Raw genomic sequence first — 20,134 nt, 5'->3', positions numbered from 1 at the left:
GGCAGCCCTCAGTGGCTCCCTCACAGGTACTGCTGGGCGCTTAGGAGTGCAGGGCCCCGATCTTTAAAGAACCACTGCCACACTCTGGCAAATGTACGCAAATCCTCTCTGGTGCTCTGGGCCTGTAGGACAGCCATTGAGTGTCCTGTGCTTATGAAAGGCCAAATCCAAACAGGGCCGAGGCCAGGCCAGCCCTCAGTAAGTCCCAGGCATGCATCAGCAGAAGGGTCACCGGCAGTGAGCTAAGAGTGGCTCCTTGTGGGACCAGAGCACCTGCAGGCCCAGGGCTGAGGAAGAGGACACACGGGGTGAGCGGTGTGGCCCCGCGGAACGTCCGGATGAGCAAATGGAGGATGTAGATGCTGACAGCCGGAGGGACTTTCAGGAAGACTCAAGTCTACCCTGTACCCTGGGAAGGGGCTCACAGGGCCCACCCGATGGACCGGCGACAGCACCTAGCGGAGCTCCCCTCGGGGCCACAGTGGGGAGCTTCGGGCAGCCAGCTGGACTCGCCGTGCCCCAGACCCGGCCAGGGCCAGGCTGCTCAGGACGCCTGCCCAGGAATCTGATTCGCTGAGAGACTCAGTCTCTTCCTCGAGAACCAGCATGAGAAGTGCACCCTCGGGAAGCAGTCCCGCCTTCCTCCGTGTGGATTAGGAAGCAGAAAGTCTGCAGAGAGGGCTCAGGACAACAAACGTAAGAGCTTTGCAAGAGACAGAGAATAGAAACTAAGAGAGACACTCCCAGCCTCCCCACCGATTTTGGGAGCTACCCGATGTTTTTCTAAGAAACGCTTTTTTTTTTTTTTTTTTTTAACTTAACGACGTTTGATGTTTGGTGTTTGCAACAACAACAACAGCAGCCAACAAAAACCCAGACTGGCCATGCGTGTCATCACAGTGAATTCCCGTAACATAACCCTACAGGGCAAAACTGTTATTTGCCTTGAAGACACAAGAAAACGAAGGCAAGCTTTCCAGAGCTTAGATCTGCTCCTGGACATTCAACCTTGGAAACCCACTGTCTTCACTACAGTGTCGTATGCCTCTCTGAGGTTACCTCCCCTCAAGCATAAAGAAAGGAAATGGAAGGTGATGTCGTCCACATCTAAGTTTCTGCTACTGCCGACACATCTGTGCTCACTCTAGGATGCAGCCATTGGGAAGGCGGTGTGCCGGGAAGGAGAATGGGCCCACCGGCCCTGAAGCTGCTGCAGGGAATGGCCATGACCCCTCTGAGTCCAAAGCCAACGCCATGCCCGGAAGGGAGCAAACACGCCCTCAAACGGTGGCCCACCCTCAAGTCTCCATTGCTCAGGCCTTAGCTCCTGGTTCACGTTTCTCTCGTGGCCCTGAGCACACGTGACCATAATCATCTGCTTGTGTTCCTTGTCTCCAGCTAGATGATGAGCTCAGTGATCGGGGAGAGACCACTTGTTGGGCGGTCTTTGCCTCTGCTGCAATGCGTTGTGCACAAGCAGGCCCTCACTAAATGTTTGAGTGAATAAAAGAGTGAATGATACACATGAATATGCACGTCTCCTACTAGGAACTTAGGGAATTATATGGGTAGTGATGGCAAGGGAAACAGTGAAGCAGGAAGGCTCGGACGTTGCACTACCTACAACTGACACTAGATGGCGCTCAAGCACACCAAGAAAGTGCTTCTGAGAAAGACCAGATGTGTGTTTTTTGTAGAGGGTTTTTAAGGAACGTCGTACGTGTTGATCTATAAGGACTCCCTGAGTGAAAATCTGTCTTGCACAGATGAGCCAGCCTCAGCAGGACACACTGTACTAATCAAGGTTCTCCAGAGAAATAGAATCAATAGGATATGTATACAAAGAGATTTCTCACAGGGAATTTACTCCTAGAAACATGGAGGCTGACAAATCCAAAATCTGCAGTGTGGGCTGGCAGGCTAAAGATCCAGGAGAGCTGATGGTGCAGACAAAGTCCAAAGGCCATCTTCTGGCAATCCCTCTTACTGAAAGAGGCAGGTTTTTTTGTTCTATTCAGGCCTTCAACTGATTGGATGAGGCCCACCCACATTAGGGAGAGCAATCGGTTTTACTCAAAGTTCACCAATTTAAATGCTAATCTCATCTGGGATGCCTGGGTGGCTCAGTTGGTTAAGGGTCTGACTCTTGATTTTGGCTCAGGTCATGATCTCACAGTTCATGAGATCAAGCCCCACATCAGGCTCTGCAAAGACAGCACAGAGCCTGCTTGGGATTCTCTCTCTCCTCTCTCTGGCCCTCCCCTACGCATGTTCTCTCTCTCTCTCTCTCTCTCTCTCTCTCTCTCTGTCTCTCTCAAAATAAATAAATAAACATTTAAAAATAAAAGATAAAACAGGAGTGCCTAGGTGGCTCAGTCGGTTAAGTGTCCAACTCTTGATTTCGGCTCAGGTCATGATCTCATGGTTTGTGGGTTCAAGCCCTGTGTCAGGCTCTACACTGACAGTGTGGAACCTGCTTGAGATTCTCTCTCTCCCTTTCTCTCTGCCCCTCCCCTGTTCTCACTCTCAAAATAAAAAAATAAACATTAATAAAATCAATCTTTCTCCTTCTCTCTCTCTCATCCTCTCCTAACAACTGTAATGAGTGCAAAGTGCTAGAACAAAGATCTGTTTCACCCCGAAGAAATCCAAAGGCCACATGGATCAGTCAGTTCTTCCCATGTGCACCTCCCAGAAAGCAACGCAGGAAACGTGACGCATGAGCCTAGTTATAAACTAAGCTTCTGAGGGCATTCTCCTAACCTACCTGGCTTAACTACACTGTTTGCAGAATTTTAGGCGATGTTTCAAAATTAGCTGATCATCCCCGAAGGCCTGTGAATTGACTGTAAGTAATTTAATTGGAGATGAGCAAGTGGGAAGACAGAGGGAGAAATTTTCCTCTCGTAGCTAACACAGCTAAAATCCCAGAGAGGAAAGAGCCATTAGTATATCCGCTAATTGGAGTCATGTTTACATTCCTGTTGTCAACTGGCAACATTTGCTTGTTTCAAGGAAGTCTCCCCCGGTTTTGTGTAATTGTTACAACCTCTACAGAAGGCAAGTCCTGGGTGTAGCCCCTGACTGGGCAATTTCATAAATGATCCTTGCTCAAGCAAAGCACACATTTATTTTAGCTGCTACATTATTTTCTTCCATAAAACAGTCCATGGCACTGCCATCAGTCGAGTTGCGGTATTCTTTCCCGTTGAGAGTAGACAACTGTTCTCAGGGGGAAAAAAAAACCCTTTAATCTGTGTGTATGCATTATCATAGCATAATAAAAGACCTTTAGCATAATAAAAGTTAGCAAAATAAAAGACCTTTTGTTTAAAGCGAAATCAGTCCATTTGTGACAGACTCATAAAAACTACTGGAAGTATGAAAAACCATGTGTCATCACGAGACCCACTGTACTTTGCAACCCAATGTTTGAAACAAGGCTTCTGACTATGTAAGATGAATAGTGGCCTAGTGGGGTGTCTGTGTTGGGAGAAAGCCATCGCGGCCTGGAGAGACAAAGCAGCCGAAAATGTTCTTTATTGTGGTGATGTCCTTCTACCATGGCAGGCGACCTAAGGCATATTCTTACCAGGTCACATCCTAGTCCCCAACAGAAGGCTGAAATAACTAAGACCAAGTCTAAGCAACAGTCCTCACCTTGGAGAGGCGACTGCTGTCCACTCACATATGTTCTGGGAAGCCAAAAGGATGCTCAACATACGACTCCAAGTCAAAATACTAAAGTCCAGGGGAGCCTGGGTGGCTCAGTGGGTTAAGTGTCCGACTTCAGCTCAGGTCATGATCTCACGGTCTGTGAGTTTGAGCCCTACATTGGGGCTGACAGCTCAGAGCCTGGAGCCTGCTTCGGATTCTGTGTCTCCCTCTCTGCCCCACCCTTGCTCATACCTGATCTCGGTCTCTCTCAAAAATAAATAAACATTAAAAAAAGGTTTTTTTTAATAAAATAAAATACTAAAGTCCAGACCATAAGAATAACACAAGAGAGAGACTGAACAGATCATACAGGAAAGGTTACAAATCATTTCCTTCCTACAGTCAAATTAGTCTCCTATACGGCTTTTCCAGAAAAAAAAAAAAAAAATAATAATAATAATGCTGGCCATTACTAAGGTGCAAATAGGACCAATCTAGAGAGGAAACTATCCCAAGCAGGAGTAAGACCAAAAGGTGCCCTCCTCCCCCTCACTTTGGGGGATCAACAGTTCCCTGCAGGTACTCTGTAAACTTGAAGTTTAGGGGTGGGGAGGAAGGGGTCACCCGGGCAACATTTTCTTTTCCCAAAGCAGCGGTGACATTTGTCAGGAAGGCTCCCTGCGGGGGCCAAGTGAGCGGCTCTCTGGCCAGCCCTCCGCTCAACACCTGCAGCTGCTGGCCGGTCTGGCTGGGCTCCCGCTTCGTCAACAGGCAAGCCCAGGAGAGCAGGGCAGGGGCCCGGCCAGCGCCACACCCGCCTGGCCTAAACAGATGTGCTTCCTCCGCTTGTCAACACAGGAAAAAGAATGGAGTGTGAAACCCTCAGGATCTGTGAGAAACTACGTGGTCTGGGAGGAAAACCTCGGAAAACCTTTTTGATGCAAAAACCATTGTGAAATGGGTTTCGGCGAGCAGGATTCCACTTTCCCCGCTGTGCAATGCGCTTTCTTGCAGTCAGGCAGGAACGCTGGCGTCACCATCTGATCCGGCTCGCTCCTTTTCCACAGAGTCAGGCTGGGGCGGGGAGGGCTTGCAGATGACTCTAAAAGAGAAACAGAACTAAATTCCAAGTGTCTCGACCCTTTGTTCTGACTAATTGATATGTGATGGCAGTGGATTTTTTGCCTTTCCGAGTTCAGCTTCGCTGCCTCCCTCGAGGAGTACATAGTGAAATGTGATTTCGGCACTGATCCCAGCCCCCCGGATATTCTGAGAGTTTCGTATTTAACTGCAAAGAAAGGGCAGCAGGCCATATGGTGTCTCTAGGCAGAGAGGGGATAAGAGCTCTTGTTGGAGATGGACAGAGAAAACAGAGTAAGTGGACAGCTTAAAATGAGCTTTGGAATCGTTTTGTCTGTTGTTGATCCTTCCTTACTGTTTAATCCTGATGAGCTAGCAGTCTGTAAACAAGACTTTCCCTTTTGCCTTGGCCACCGGGAAGCTCAGAGCTACATTCTGGGTCCAATTATAGTAGCTTTCCTTGGCCTAAGCTTTCTCTGCATGGCGTTATTGCAAATAATTTCTGGATGTAGGTAGGAAGACGGCATTTGTGATATTCTGGCTATCCGCTATCTATTCCCCTCCTTTTGTTAACTGGATACCAAATTCCCTCCAGGAAACTATGTTTCCCTAGCCCTAGCCCATGCGCTTCGGGGAGAGGGTCCCACCTCCATCTCAGGGGAGAGGCACATAACCTAGACACAAGCCAGTCCCTTGCTCTATCCTCTATCTCCCTCTCCACACGGCATTGGGTTACAGGTGGGCAGATGAGCCGGTGAGATACCAAGGACATTTTGCCAGGAATCAGGGCACTGACGTCGTTCCCACTGGACTTGAGGTTGGAAAGACGCTAGTCTAAAGCCCTTACTGCTGTACCACGACCACAAGGGAAGCATCTGCCTGAAAATGGAGCTAAAGCTCGAGGATCCGTCCCCGCAGGACCAAGGGAGACGGGAAAGAAGGTCCAGGCTCATCCCGGTACCTGATGCTCACCGGCCCTGGCTAGGAAACAGCAGAGCCCCGTTCCTCTACAGCATGATCTGGATTTGCTGTCACAGTGGAAAGCATCCCAACTGACACAGGAGGTAGAGGCAAAAAGCCCACGCTTCGTTTTCTCTTACTGTGAGAATACTGTGCGGTGGGGGCAGGAATTTTGAAAACCACAGGAAACCGTAAGAAAAAAAAAAAATCGCCCCAGATCCCACAACCTAGAGAAAAGAGCAAAATGGAGTTCCCAGAATTTACTCTGAAGCCAGGGGGAAGAAAACACCATTCGTGAACACCTTCAAACACGCTGTCACACTGAATCCGACAGCATCTCGAGCTATCCCATTTAAGCCACATGGAGGGAGAGTCATTATTTCATTTCTGTTTAGCTTTGGCACATAGCTCTGTCAGGCTTCTGAGTTCAACTTAAACTTTTTTTTCAGCCTTCAAGTTCAAAAGGCGTTAATCTGGCCCCGCACCAAAAGCCTTTTGGCCAGAAACAGCTGAGCTGTTTGAGAGCACCTCCGAAGGGCTGCATTTCAGGCAGACCTGTCGTCTCTCAGGAGCCACGATGGGAGCACCGCGCCCGCCCTGCTGCCGCTGTGGTTCTCTGCACGGGCCTGCCAGGTAAGCCGGGCCCCCCACCCCCACCCCCAGGACCGCAGGGCCCTCGCTGGCCGTCTGGGGTCCTCTGGCTCGGCGGGCAGCCACGATCGGGCAGGTGGCTTTGAATCGACGCTGCTGCAGCTGGTATCCCACAGATGCTGCCAATCATGCTTTCTGTTACTTTTCCATTACTAGAATTTTTCAAACATACAGAAAGAATACAGCATAACAAGCACACACGCATCGCTTCCATTTCACAATCGTTTACGTTTTGCCAGCTTTGCTTCATTTATTTCTTTTCTGGCTGAAGTGTGCAGTTTTGAGGGTTTGTTTTTTTTTTTTTTTTTTTTTTTTGAGGGAGTCACAGAGAGGGACAGAGGATCCGAAGCAAGCTCTGTGCTGACAGCAGAGAGGGCGCCATGGGGCTCGAACTCACAAACCGTGAGACCGCGACCGGAGCCAAAGTCGGACGCTCAACCGACTGAGCCACCCAGGCGTCCCTGAAGTGTTTTAAGGTAAACTACAGACATATTACGCGTGGATGTGTCTGACTGCTCCTTCACAGTGCAATTTCCTCTTTTAACTTCCGATTCACATTAAATATCTAAGGAGGACAATGTAAAATGATTGCCACCACTTATAAAATACCTGCACTTCACGAATTGCCCCGTTCATTCATTCTTTCATTGGCCAGTATTTATTGAGCACCTATTAGGCCACAGTTTGAAGGCCCGGGGATACAGTGATACACAAAACCGGGGGTGGGCGGGACCCCAGCTCTCACGGATGGAGGGCTTCTTCTGTGGTGGAGATGGGCATTACATAGATCAACAAAGTAGCGTGGAACCAGAGTGATGGGGGAGGTGTTGAGGACGGACTGGATTCAGGGCCATGCAGCGTATGCAGCCAACAGGGTTTTTGGACAGACCGGATGTGAGGTGTGGGAGAAAAAGAGGGGTCAAGGATGACGGACGGTTTTGGCCTGAGTGTCTGGAAGCCCGAAGGAACCATTCGTTAGGATGGAGATGACCCCAGGGGCAGCGTTGCAGGATTTTTTACCTCAGCACCGGGACTCGTCGTCTTGCCCCTTCGAAGAGTAAAGTGGTGAACGCAAAATGAGCGGCGGCAGACAGAAGTTCCTGAGACCGTAAGATCGGAAAGGAAGAAGAGTAGGAGAGCTCTCTTGACAGAGAGGCGACATTCAAAAGTGAACGGCCGCGAGTAGAGGCAAGGGTCCTGGTTTCCCACGGTTCCCCTTGGCTCCTTCGCAGGGTCGACCTCTACTGGCTGGAAAACGCTAGGTGCTGGGTTGTCCTTTTCCTGACTGGCTCATTTTCGTCATACAAGGAGAGGTCTGTGGCCACGCTGGTCCTTGTGGGTCATCCGTTTTCTGGTCTACTTATTTTTAGTCAGGTCTCTTGTCAAATTCCCGAGGGAAACCCGAGGGGGAGTAGGTGGGGTCTGTGACATTGTTGAGAGGGACCTCATGCCTGAAGGGGTCTGCTGTGGTCAGGCTCTCCCAGCATTGTTCCAAACTCTGTGTTTTTCCCCACCCAGGGACCTCCGGTCCTAATCTTTCCCTCTCTGCCTCTTTTAGCCTATGTTTTCCTATCCTAACAGCAGATCTGGAGGGGAAGATCGAAAGTTCAGTTTGGAATGCCAAGTCTGAGAGGTCACGCAGGAAGCTGGCTCTCTTTGTCTGGAGTTTAGTGGCGACGCGGAGGCTGGAGACGCGACTCTGGAGTGGTCAGCATCTGCAGATCCTATCTTCAGCCCCGGGACTGCGTTCAGAGCACTAAGGAGCGAGTAACTGGCAAAGACATCCAAGGACTGAGCCCTGGACACTGGGAAATAGCAGCCAGTGTGGGGAGAAAGACTCCAGCATGTAGTGTCCTGAAGCCAAGAGAACAAAAGGTTTCCAGAAGGGCGCGATCCTGTCCAGTAGTGCTGATAGGCCGTCGCAGATAAAGACTGAGAACTGACCCCAGAATTCAGCATCGTGGAGGTCACCGGTTTCCTTGGCAAAAGCTGCCTGGGTGAAAGGGCCAGGACAAAAGTCTGATAGGTGGGTCACGGGAGAAGTGGAGACAGCGGCTATGAACAGCCCTTTAGAGACATTTTGCTATAATGTAAAAGTGAGCAGAAATGGGATGCCAGCTGCAGGGGACAAAGGGTTGAGAGGTTTTGTGAAGACGGGATAAATTACACCATGTCTCTGCTACTGGAAATATCTAGCAGCGAGGGGGAGATGGTACGGAAGGCAGGATGCATGACTGCAGCAAGGTCGACCAGTGGTCCAAAGCCAATGCCCCACCACCCCCCCTCCCCGCTCTGAGAGGTGCGCCCACAGTGTTGGGGGGATGGGCGTGGATACAGATGGTGGGTGCAGTCGGGGTTTTCATTCTGTGAGGAGACACTACCATCCTCTTTGGAAATGAATCCGAGGAAGCTCCAAGAAGTGAAGTCCTTAGGAAGTTGCAAATCTGGAACCCAAGACCCAAGTCTCTGGTTCCAAAATCTGTCCCACCACGGCTGCCCCTCTATTTTTGCGCAGAACTGGGAAGTTAAGGAGTTAAAGAAACCCTCTGCCACGTTTTTTACTCTTTGCCTTTTACACAAAACATAGGTTGCTTTGAGGCACTTTGAGGCTCACGTTGGAATGAGGCCTCTTTGACAAGTCAGGGATCCTTCCAACTAGTTTCCTGTATTTCGCATTCTCATTTGGCCTCCACTCCCATGTAACATTCAAATTTATGGGGCTATGAAACAAGAGACTTGGCAAAAGGTTATCCTGGTACACTTTCCCGGATGCACTTTTATTTCCCCCTAAAAATATCCACGTTCAAGTATGTTCGCTTTGCCCTTGACGATCTGTGTGCACTTCGTACAGAATCTCAGCTCCGGGCTGGGGGAGGCGGGGGTCTCAGTTCCGCTCCCGAGCGCCCGGCGCGGGGACAGGGCCGCCGGCGGGAGCGCCGCCACTAGATGGCGCCAGAGCCCTCCTTCGCTCTGACTCCTGCGGGCTGCGAGTTCTCCGGGGGACCACGGTCGGGACAGGCGCCGCTCACCACCCGCCGGCCTGGTGGGGCCTGGCGGCCCCTTCCCCGACTTGGAACTGGAGGAGGGGTCAGCTCGACGCCCGCTGTCTTCTCCGTCCACCTCTGGACTTAAAGCAGACCCGGGTCGTCCGCTACCTGGCAGACGATCTCCGAGCAAACAGGGTCAGAACAGCGCTGGCTGTGCAAAATTTGGATGGAATGCTGGGAGGAGGGAGGAATGTGGTTTTGTAAACATATTACCTGATACATGCTTTGCTGATACTTGCCTGTCAGAAAGCCTGGGCCAGTGTCCAATAACTCGGCTGCCTCGAGCCCTATGCAATGGAGATTGAATTTCCATGTGGCCCAGCTGGCAGCTTTAAAGCATTTTCAGATGAGGCATCTGTATCCACACAGCTCACCTGTTACTTTTGTCTCATGGGGTCACATCACAAGGGCACAAAATATGACCCGCTTGCAGGTGCTTGAAAGAGAAGTTTGTGGCTGACAAATCCATCCTTGAAAAACTCCTCTGTGCCTCCAGGACAGCAAGTCAGGTGTCCTATCTCCACAAATGAAGAATACGGTCTGTAATTAGACTAACCCAGAACCCTTTGAAAACTGGTTAGGGGAGATGTTTTTTCTTGACTTGACGAGAGCTTATTCCTCTAACTGTAGGATATCTGTCAAGTGCTTTTCAGCATGGAATGAACCACTGAAAAGTTTTTAAATCACAAACTATTTTAATCGCTTTAAATCACAAATTATTTTAAACAGGTCAGGGTTTGTAAGAATTGGTTACGATGGGTGTCTTCCAAGCATACTCTGACTCTAGGGCTGGCTTAGCTGTTTCCTGAAAACATCTTTATCACGTACCTTTTTTTTTTTTTTTTTTTTTTTAAAGATCTCAGTTATAAGTAATCTCTACCCCCAGTGTGGGGTTTGAACTCATAAACCTGAGATCAAGAGTCACATGCTCTACTGACTGACCCAGCCAGGCGCCCCTCCTTATCGCAGATCTTAAGTCCCTCTGAGAAGGAAGTTTGTGTATCTTTGTTTTGGGAGAGGACAGCTGTGGTAAAGGAAGAGTATAATTGAAGAGATGAACCTTTATGGTGCCAAGTATTTTGTGTCGCTCAGGACACAGGGACCTATGTCCTTTCTTTTTTTGTTTTCTCTCTTTTGAGATGGGGGGGGGTCTCATAGTCTCATAGGTTTGACTAACAACCTTTTCTGTCAGGCTCCACAAAATTGTTTTAATTAACGTCCTTTTAATTAATTCAGTTAGCTTTTACTGAGGTGCCCGTCTCGTGCTAGAACCCATGCTAGGCACCAGAGGGGTCGCAGTGAACAGAAGTAGCAAAACAGCACGGCCGTACTAGAGCTTACCTCCTTCCAAAGGAAGTTTTTAAACACACATCCTGTTGAGATGAGGACATTTATATCAGTTTGCTGTCCTCAAAGCATTGTGATGTAGTGTGGCTCAGGTACAAACCAGGAAGATGAGCCTGAATGCATTTTTGTTTTAATGTTTATTCATTTTTGAGAGAGACACAGAGCATGAGTGGGGGAGGGGCAGGCAGAGAGAGAGAGAGATTGAGAGAGAGACAGAATCTGAAGCAGGCTCCCGGTTCTGAGCTGTCAGCACAGAGCCTGACGTGGGGCTCAAACCCACGAACTGTGAGATTATGACCCAAGCCAAAGCGGGATGCTCAACCAAGTGAGCCACCCAAGCATCCCAAGTCTGGATGCATGTTAATCACTAACTCAATGATGCTAAACAAATCACTGGATCCTTCCATGCCTCCCCCTGTCACTGTGTCCTTTGTTAATAATATCCTTACCTTCCTCAGCTTTGTGAATTCAATGATATAACACCTGAGCTGTCAAAACATTACACAAATGCAGTTTGTTTTTACAAAATACACTGTTTTTTATGTTATAACAGTACCTAAAGGGAGCATAAGATAAAGGAACATGATTACAAATGATTCTTAAGACAGAGGACTTGAAAGATTAGGCTAAAATTCTAACAGAGGATATCATTAATTCTCAGCTCTTACTGCTCTGAAGCACAATCTGAGGAATCCAGAATATTCTAAATATCTGTTAAAGGATCAGAGGTGAGGAATGTGGTTAGCCCCGAAAAGGTCCCTGACCCCCTGGCAGCCAGCCTCCCTTGGAGAATAGCTTCAGGCACATCTTTTTTGCCTGCAAGGACCGGCATGCCCCGACCTGTTGGATGAAAACCAACACTGGGAGCTGGAGCAGCACTGATCTGACCAAGCTCAAGGCCGCGGGGCGGGGCGGGGAGGTGACACAGAAAGTCAACTGGCCTGAGGTGTCTCAGTGTGGGACTCTGTCCAAACACAGAGACATTTCAGAACGTCTTTCAGGAGGCATGATGAACGTGAGACACAGAGCTAACAGGACACTAGACGTGTCCTGAAGGAAGATGTGCTGTCTAGGCGGCCAGAGGCGTACAACGCATTCCAGACGAGGAGTCTGTGGGAGTGAGTGAATGGCTTCCCCTGGTGTTGAGATGACTTTGTGTTTTCCAGTCTCCTCGCTTCCCCCAGCATCCTGATGATGCCATCACCTAGAGGCTTCACGAGAAATGATTTTCCCACTTTCTTAGAAAAGAGGTGGGATTAAAACTATTTTAATTAAGTAAGTACAGTCAGATCTGTAGGCCCTTTTGCAGAAGGGAAGTTACACATTACAAAAGGAAGAACATGGAAATCCTGCACATTTCCTGTTGAATGTCCCCCTTTATTCAGAAAGCAGGCTGGCCGGCCCTTTTGTTTCTATTAGAGAATCAACAGAAATATACTCAACTCACAGGCCCAAATAAACGGACAATGGGTCGACAATTTCGCCACATGGAAATTACGAGTCAGAACACCTCCCTGTCCACTCACTTCCCCCCCCTCCATGGACGTTCAGTGTACCTGTGTCTACTCTCAAAATCAAGGACTTTGGGTCCCGGAGCATTTGGGAAGAAATCTTAAGTTCAGCAGACAGCTGAAAGCATTAAGAGAAATATCTAGAATGCTGCTTGGTATTGTCTTTGATAAAAAAAATAAAGGAGTAAAAACCTTTTTGTAGAGGCGGCTTCTAAGCAACAGGCTTGACCAAGGGTAAACCTGAGTAAGGTCAAAGAGCCCACAGGGCTCACCGACCACCACAAGCTTCGGGCAAGCAGGCTCACTAAGTGACCCACCTCGTAATAGCCATAGGCTCTAATTAGCCAATGGGCTACTCACAACCAGCCACAGTTACCAAAAAAGGGAAAATTCCATCCATTCCCATATCTCCCCCACTCCACCCTGTGACTGTGGCCCCTCACTGCCACCTTGCTGCAGACAGTCTCTTTGCTGTACTGCCCATCTTGTGGTGTATTGAATAAACTTCTATGTCCTTTGTTCTGCCTTGATGGGAGTGGGTAGAGAGAGAATCCCAAGCATCCCAAGCAGGCTCTGTCAGCACAGAGTCCAATGTGGGGCTGGAACGCATGAACTGTGAGATCGTGACCCGAGCTGAGATCAAGAGTCGGGACGCTTAACCAACTGAGCCACCCAGGTGCCACCAAAATAAACTTAGAAAAAAATAATAATAAACCCAATGACTTAATAAGTAGCTTTTAAAAGAGGTATTATCACTCTTCACAACGATATTCTGTTCGTCCTTCCATGTACCTTCATGTGTCATGTCAAAAAATCTTTTATATTCGTTTCATTGTGAAAAATTCCCAGCCAACTTCTGATCATATGGATTTCCATTCATTAAGTATTTACTAAGCATTTAACTATGCTTTATGCTGAGAAACCCAATCATCACTAAGACATATGTATTTAGGAGTGGTCTGGTGGGTGAACGGGACGTTACTAAAAAAATTACAGTAGATCTCGGTGAATGAGGTTGGAGAATTAGTCAAGTGTCTGATTATAAGGGCCTTGGATGCCACACGAGAGGGACGTTTCAGAGCAATTCCTGGGGCAGCAGAGTGGATCAGAGTCGATGAGGCTGCACAGTAACTATAATCAAATATCCTAGAGCAGCAGTGAGGCCAGAAAAGAGTGGAAAGATCAGACACACAGAAAGAATAGGAGGGGCGAGGTTTGGTCATTGGTGTAGTGTGGTGAGTAGGTAACAGCCAAGTGGAGGACAGCTCAGAAGGAGCCTGTGCAAGGGAATTAATTCAATTCTGTACAAGTCACGTGAGGTGCCTGCACACAGCCATGTGATGCTGAGCAAGCAGGACCCCACACCCACCCGAGCTCAGTGAGGGGACATAGGTGCCAATGAAGCCAGAGAGCATGAAATCACCCAGGAAGAACGGAGAGATGGGAGCAATCCTAAATGAAACAGAATCTGGGAGAGGAGCAAGTTCTGGCCAAGGTACCGTCCCCACCCGGAGCCCAGCCCCCAGCCCCAGCCGCCACACCGCGCTAGCCCGAGTTCATCCCAGCCCTCCAGGTCCATGTGCTCGTCAGCCTGCCTTTCCAACACTCTGGCCCTGTTACCGGGTCCAGACTGTGACCGCAGCTTAGGGGTCATGGCATTCCTTCCTGAAGCATTAACTGTATATTAGTGACTTGGGAGGGAGCAAAGAGATTTTTATGTTAGACAATGCAAAGTTACAGAGCAGAAAACAAAAACAAAAACAAAACTCTCATTTTTAGAAGAGAGAAGACATAATTTCAATAACGTTTTGTGCTTTCAATTCCTCAGGCTTTGTACCCTCTCAAGAAAGAAGCAACCATTCTACGTGTGACATGAATTATATATAGTGGCCATTTTGTTTTGTTTGTGCATTATGTCTTTCATCTTTGGTGAAAAGTACCTATGTTTTTTTATTTTTAATGCTTATTTGTTTTTGAGAGAGAGAGAGAGAGGATCTGAAGCAGGCTCTGCACTAACAGCACATAGCCCGATGCAAGGCTTGAACTCAGAAACCATGAGGTCATGACCTGCGCCCAAGTCGAACGCTTAACCAACTGAGCCACCCAGGTGGCCCAGTACCTACATTCTTTAAAAAAAAAAAAGTCGCCCCAATTCCTTTTACCCTATCTCTCAAACAGGCAGTCAAGTAAAGTGCAAGTTACCCTTATTTTAAACCCTAAGTCTTATTACAGTCAACTAACCCTCAACAAAGGTGTCAAGAATATACAAGAAGGAAAAAAACAGTCTTCAAAAACTGGTGTTGGGATAACTGGATTATCTGCATGTAAAAGGATGAAAGTGAACTCTTATCTTACAACATATATAAAAATCAACTCAAAATGGATTAAAGACTTAACTGTAAGATCTGAAACCATAAAAACCCCTAGAAGAAAACATAAGGGAAAAGGTCCTTGACATTAGCCTCGGTGATGATTTTTTCAATTTGACACCAAAAGCCAGGTAACAAAAAGGAAAAACAAGTGGGACTACATTAAACTAAAAAGCTTTTGCAAGACAAAGGAAACCACCAACAAAATGAAAACGCAACCTACTCAATGGAAGATATGTGCACATAAAATATGTGACAAAGGGTCAATATCCAAAATATATAAAGAATTTTTACAACCCAACACTTAAAAAACTAACAATCTGATTACAAATGGGCAGAGGACCCGAACAGACATCTTTCCAAAGAAGACATTTTTCCGAAGACCTTTTTCCAACAGATACATGCAAAGATGCTCAACATCGCTCATCGTCAGGGAAATGAAAATCAAAACCGCAATGAAAAACCACAAATCAAAACCTCACACCTGTCAGAAGGGCTAGAATCAAGAAGACAAGAAATAACAGGTGTTGGCAAGGATGCTGGGAAAAGGGAACCTTCGTGCACCATCGGTGGGAATGCAAACTGGTGCAGCCACTAGGACAGTATGGAGATTCCTGAAAAAGTTAAAAACAGAAATACCATATAACCCAGTAATTCTACTGTTGAGTATTAAACCCTCCCCCCACAAATACTAATTCAGAAAGATGTACGTACCTCCACGTTCATCACAGCATTATTTACAGTAGCTGAGATATGGAAGACCAAGTGTCCATGGACGGAGGAATGGATACAGAAGTGGTGCATATATACACAGTGGAATATTACCCAGTGATAAAAAGAATGAGGTCTTGCCATTTGTGACAACATGGATGGACCTAGAGGGTATAGTGCTGAGTGAAGTAAGTCAGAAAAAGATAAACACCATGATTTCACTTACATGTGTAATCTAAAAAACCAAACGAACAAACAAATGAAAACTAGAAGCAGAGTCATAAATACAGAGGACAAACTAGTGATTGCCAGAGGGGAAGGGGGTGAAGGGAGGAGCGAAATAGGTGAAAGGGACGAAGAGGTACAAACTTCCAGTTATAATTAATCACCAAGATAAAAAGTACAGCAAAGGGATTACAGTCGCTAATACTGTGATAATGTTGTACAGTAACTATACTTATCATGGCGAGCACTGCACAATGTATAGAATTATTGAATCACTATGTTGTACAATTGAAACCAATATAACTTGGTGTCAATTATGCTTCAGTTAAAAAAGTAAAACACCAGGGTGCCAGGGTAGCTCAGTGGGTTGAGCGTCAGCCTCTTGATTTCAGCTCAGGTCGTGATCTCACGTTTCATGAGACTGAGCCCCATGTTGGAGCTCTGTGTGGACAGTGTGGAGCCTGCTTGGGATTCTCTCTCTCCCTCTCTCTGCCCCAACACCCCCCTCTCAAAATAAATAAACTTAAAAAAAAAAAAGTAAAACACCAAAAATAAATTTACAAACATGATTGACATTTGAAATAGAGTTCTGGAAATGTTATAAGAAAAATCGTAAAGGTGAAATTCAGAATTTTAAAAGCAAAGTCATTAAGTAGTTTCATAACGTTTACGGTGGAAACATAAATGGGACTATATCAAAGTAAAAAATTTCCGCACAGCAAGAGAAACCAACAAAGTGAGAAAGCAACCAATGGAATAAAAGAAAATACTTGCAAACCACCTCTCATCAAAGAGGTTAATATCCAAAAAAATATGAACTCCTACAACCTACAGCAAAAAAAAAAAAAAAAAAAAAAAACAACAGAAAACAAAACAAAAAAACAACAACCCAATTTTAAAAACAGGCAAAGGCCCCGGTAGACATTTTTTTCCAAAGACATACAAATGGCCAAAAAGTGCTCCTCACTAACCATCTGGGAAATTGACAAGAGCACAATATAACCTCACACTTGACAGGACGGCCGTCATCAAAGTCAAAACGGCAAGTGTTGGCAAGGCTGTGGAGAAAGGGAGTCCGCTCCCTTTGGAACTGTCGGTGTAGTCACTGTGGAAGAGTGTGGAGATGGCTCAAAACCTTAAAAACAGAAGTACCACGTGACCCAGCAATGCCACTTCGGGGGATATGTCTGAAAGAAATGAAATCATTATCTCAAAGAGACAGCTGCACCCCCATGGTCGTCACAGTGTTGTTCGCCAGAGGCAAGGCAGGGGAAGACACTGAATGTCTGTCAGTGGATAAATGAAATGTTACAGGTGTGTGTGTGTGTGCGCGTGTGTGAGTGTGTGTGTGGTGGGGGGGGGGGGGTGGGGGTGGATATTCAGCCTTAAAAAAGCAAATTCTGGAGCACCGGGGTGGCTCAGTCAGTTAAGCAACCAACTCTTGACTTCAGTCCTGGTCATGATCTCATGGTTCGTGAGATCCAGCTCCATGTCCGTCATTGCAGAGCCTGCTTGGGATTCTCTCTCCCTCTCCGCCTGCCTCTCCCCCACTCACTCTCTCAAAATAAAGGGGGGAAAAAAAAAAAAAAGGAAATCCTACCATTTCTGACACGGATAAACCTGGAGAATATTATGCCAAGTGAAATAAGCCCCAAACAAAAAGACCATGATCTCAATTATAGGTGGCATCTAAACAAATCAATCTTATGCTGTGGTGCCTGGCTGCTTCAGTCAGAGAACATGCAACTCCTGATCTCGGGGTTGGTTGTTCAAGCCCCAGGTCGGTATAGAGACTACTTTCTTTAAAAAACAATTTGGTGGGGGGGGGGGGGGGGGGTAGTGTCCCTGGGTGGCTCAGTTGGCTGAGCATCCGACTTCGGCTCAGGTCATGATCTCACAGTTCGTGGGTTCGAGCCCTGTGTCCAGCTCTGTGCTGAGGCTTGAAGCCTGGAGCCTGCTTCAGATTCGGTGTCTCCCTCTCTCTCTGTCCCTCCCTTGCTCATGCTCTGTCTCTCTCTGCCTCTCAAAAATGAATAAAGTTTAAAAAATTTTTTTTGGAAAACCAAATCAAACTCATAGAGTAGAATGGTGGTTGCCAGGGACAAGGGAGTAAGAAATTGGAAGATGTTGAACACACAGTACAAACTTCCAGTTATAAGTTCTGGAGCATGGGGACTATACGGTTAAATGTGTTGTATACTTGAAATTTGCAGAGAGTAGTTTTTTGTTTTTTGTTTTTTGTTTTTTAATGTTTGTTTATTTTTGAGAGACAGAGACAGAGAGCAGGCAAGGAAAGGGCAGAGAGAGGGAGACACAGAATCCGAAGCAGGATCCAGGCTCTGAGCTGTCAGCACAGAGCCCGACATGGGGTTCACTGTGAGACCGTGATGAGCCGAAGTCGGACGCTTATCCAACTGAGCTACCCAGGCGCCCCTGCAGAGTAGATGTTAAGTATTCCCACATCACACACCTAGAAAGGTAACATATCTGAGGTGACAGATGTTAGCCCGACTATGGGAATCATTTCATGTCCACTATACCCCAACATCACATCACACATCTTAAATATATAAAATCTTAATTTACTTATCTTACTTCAATAAAGATGGGGGGGGGGGGGGAGGAGGATCCTGAATCTTCCATTTATCACACAACACTGGGCAGGTTTCTTTTTTTTTTTTTTTAATTTTTTTTTAATGCTTATTTCTGAGACAAAGAGCATGAGTGGGGGAGGGGCAGAGAGGAGGGAGACACAGAATCGGAAGCAGGCTCCAGGCTCTGAGCTGTCAGCACGGAGCCCTACGTGGGGCTTGAACTCACAAACTGTGAGATCATGACCTGAGCCGAAGTCGGTCGCTCAACCGACTGAGCCACCCAGGCGTCCCTGGGCAGGTTTCTTAAGCTATGAGAGGGGAACAGCTACTGTCTGAGATAGTAGGGAGTGTGAGTGAATACATTCTGGGGTGAGGAAATGTTTGTCATCCTCTATGTGAGGCCTGGAGATCCAGCCTTTCAGTCTGTTACTAAAAGTCAAACTAGCACAGTGAGATGCAGAGGTGGAGGGGACGGTCAGGTGTAGGGAGCTCACTCTAATCTGAAAGGCTAGACATACTTTTCCTGAGCCAACAAATGCCACTTCTGCTAATTCAAGTTGGGCTTCTATACTTGCTACTGGAGTCCTAACTGCAAGGGAAGCTTTTGAAAACTAGTGCAGGGCTCTAAAAAAAATGGCACATTGATGTAATTTTTTAGAAGAATCAGTCTCTGCTAAGACCACCAAGTTGTCCTCTTCAAATGCCGAACAGAGTGAGCAGCTGCATGTACGATGTCACTGTCCAGAGGTCACTGAGTGAGCACGTTCCACCTCTCCAGGGACTGGTCTCGTGCGCTCCTCTGGGTAACAGGCAACTCGTTCTGCTTTACAACTTCAAACATACCCACTCTGCCCAGGTACAAGCTGAAAGGCCTGCTCACTTCAGTCTAGCTAAGAAAAGGCAAGGCTACATGGATTTTAAGATCTCAGCGAAGCTCCAGTGGGATCCCGTTTTCTCCCCGAACGTGCAGGTCACATGCTGGCACGTCTCATGGAGGCACTGCTGAACACCAGGCACAGATTTTTCAGATCAAGCTCTAGCTTAAGCACAGCCTCTCTTACTCATTTTCTCCCCCCACCCCCGACTCCTAGCTTCTAGATCCATATTATCGGGAAGTGTTTGACTCCTCTATCAATACCAATGGAAATTAAACAAGAATTTAGTACCTCTGCAATGCCTCCTGGACTGTTTCCATAACACAGCTGTAAGCCTTTAAAAGTGAAGGAAAAGGTTCCATATATAAAATGTCCTGGAGACCTTCTAAAAGGAAAAAATCCATTTGATTTGCCCAGACACAAATATCAAATAAAAATTTTAGAACTCACAATCAAAATGCTTAGTGAATGTAAATTTTTTCTGTTATTTCGAGAGAGGGAAAATCTCAAGCAGGCTCTGCCCTGCCAGCTCACAACCAGACATGGGGCTCAAGCACACAAACCGTCAAGATCGTGACCTGAGCACGCCCCAGGGAATGGAATTTCTGCTTAATTTATGTGTCTAGTTAATGGGCTATTTATGGGGGAAAAAATCCTAAAAAAACATTTAAATGGACTGGCCTATCTCGAACATAAAGTCTGTAATTGACGGTCTTTATGCTTTGGATTATCGAATGAGTACTGGGTGTTCTTAAATAATCACATACTACCACCAGTTGGCCGGCTTTTTAATTACACATCTCATTTTTACAGAGTGCACCGCTGAAGCACATCATCTGGGACATGAACACTCGCTATCCTGCAATAATTTCCTATTCATGTTTTCTAGGTCACCCCTGACTGCTGCTGGGTCACATTCACAGCATGGCCCCAGTCCAGCAGCGTCACCAAACCCTGGGAACTCATTAGAAATGCTAATGGAGCACCTGGCCGGCTCAGTGCATAAACCATGTGATTCTTGACCTTGGGGTCATGAGTTCGAGCCCCAAGTTGGGCACAGAGTTTACTTAAAAGAAAATCACTTTTTTTTTAATTAAAAAAAGAAAT

General features: G+C 47.0%; 1 protein-coding gene across 2 annotated transcripts in view; it reads right to left on the bottom strand.

Annotated features, from left to right (window-relative positions):
- Positions 1-3,111: 3,111 nt before the first annotated feature.
- TOMM20 (translocase of outer mitochondrial membrane 20) overlaps positions 3,112-20,134 on the bottom strand; it is a 35,068-nt gene continuing 18,045 nt past the window's right edge. The window contains exons 5-6 of one of the 2 annotated variants that reach the window (XR_006209455.1): positions 4,589-4,759; positions 3,112-3,222 (exon numbers count right to left, since the gene is read on the bottom strand). Coding sequence is in view for 1 of the 2 variants with exons in the window: in XM_042961212.1 (XP_042817146.1) it covers positions 4,727-4,759 (33 nt within the window). In the remaining variant the exon portion in view is untranslated. Of the gene's footprint in view, positions 3,223-3,953; positions 4,760-20,134 lie in introns of those variants that run through there. The other variant, XM_042961212.1, reaches the window with a different exon arrangement.

The sequence above is a fragment of the Panthera tigris genome, chromosome D2 (genome assembly GCF_018350195.1).
Source record: "Panthera tigris isolate Pti1 chromosome D2, P.tigris_Pti1_mat1.1, whole genome shotgun sequence".
Lineage (NCBI taxonomy): Eukaryota > Metazoa > Chordata > Mammalia > Carnivora > Felidae > Panthera > Panthera tigris.
This window is presented reverse-complemented; position numbering and strand designations above follow the sequence as displayed.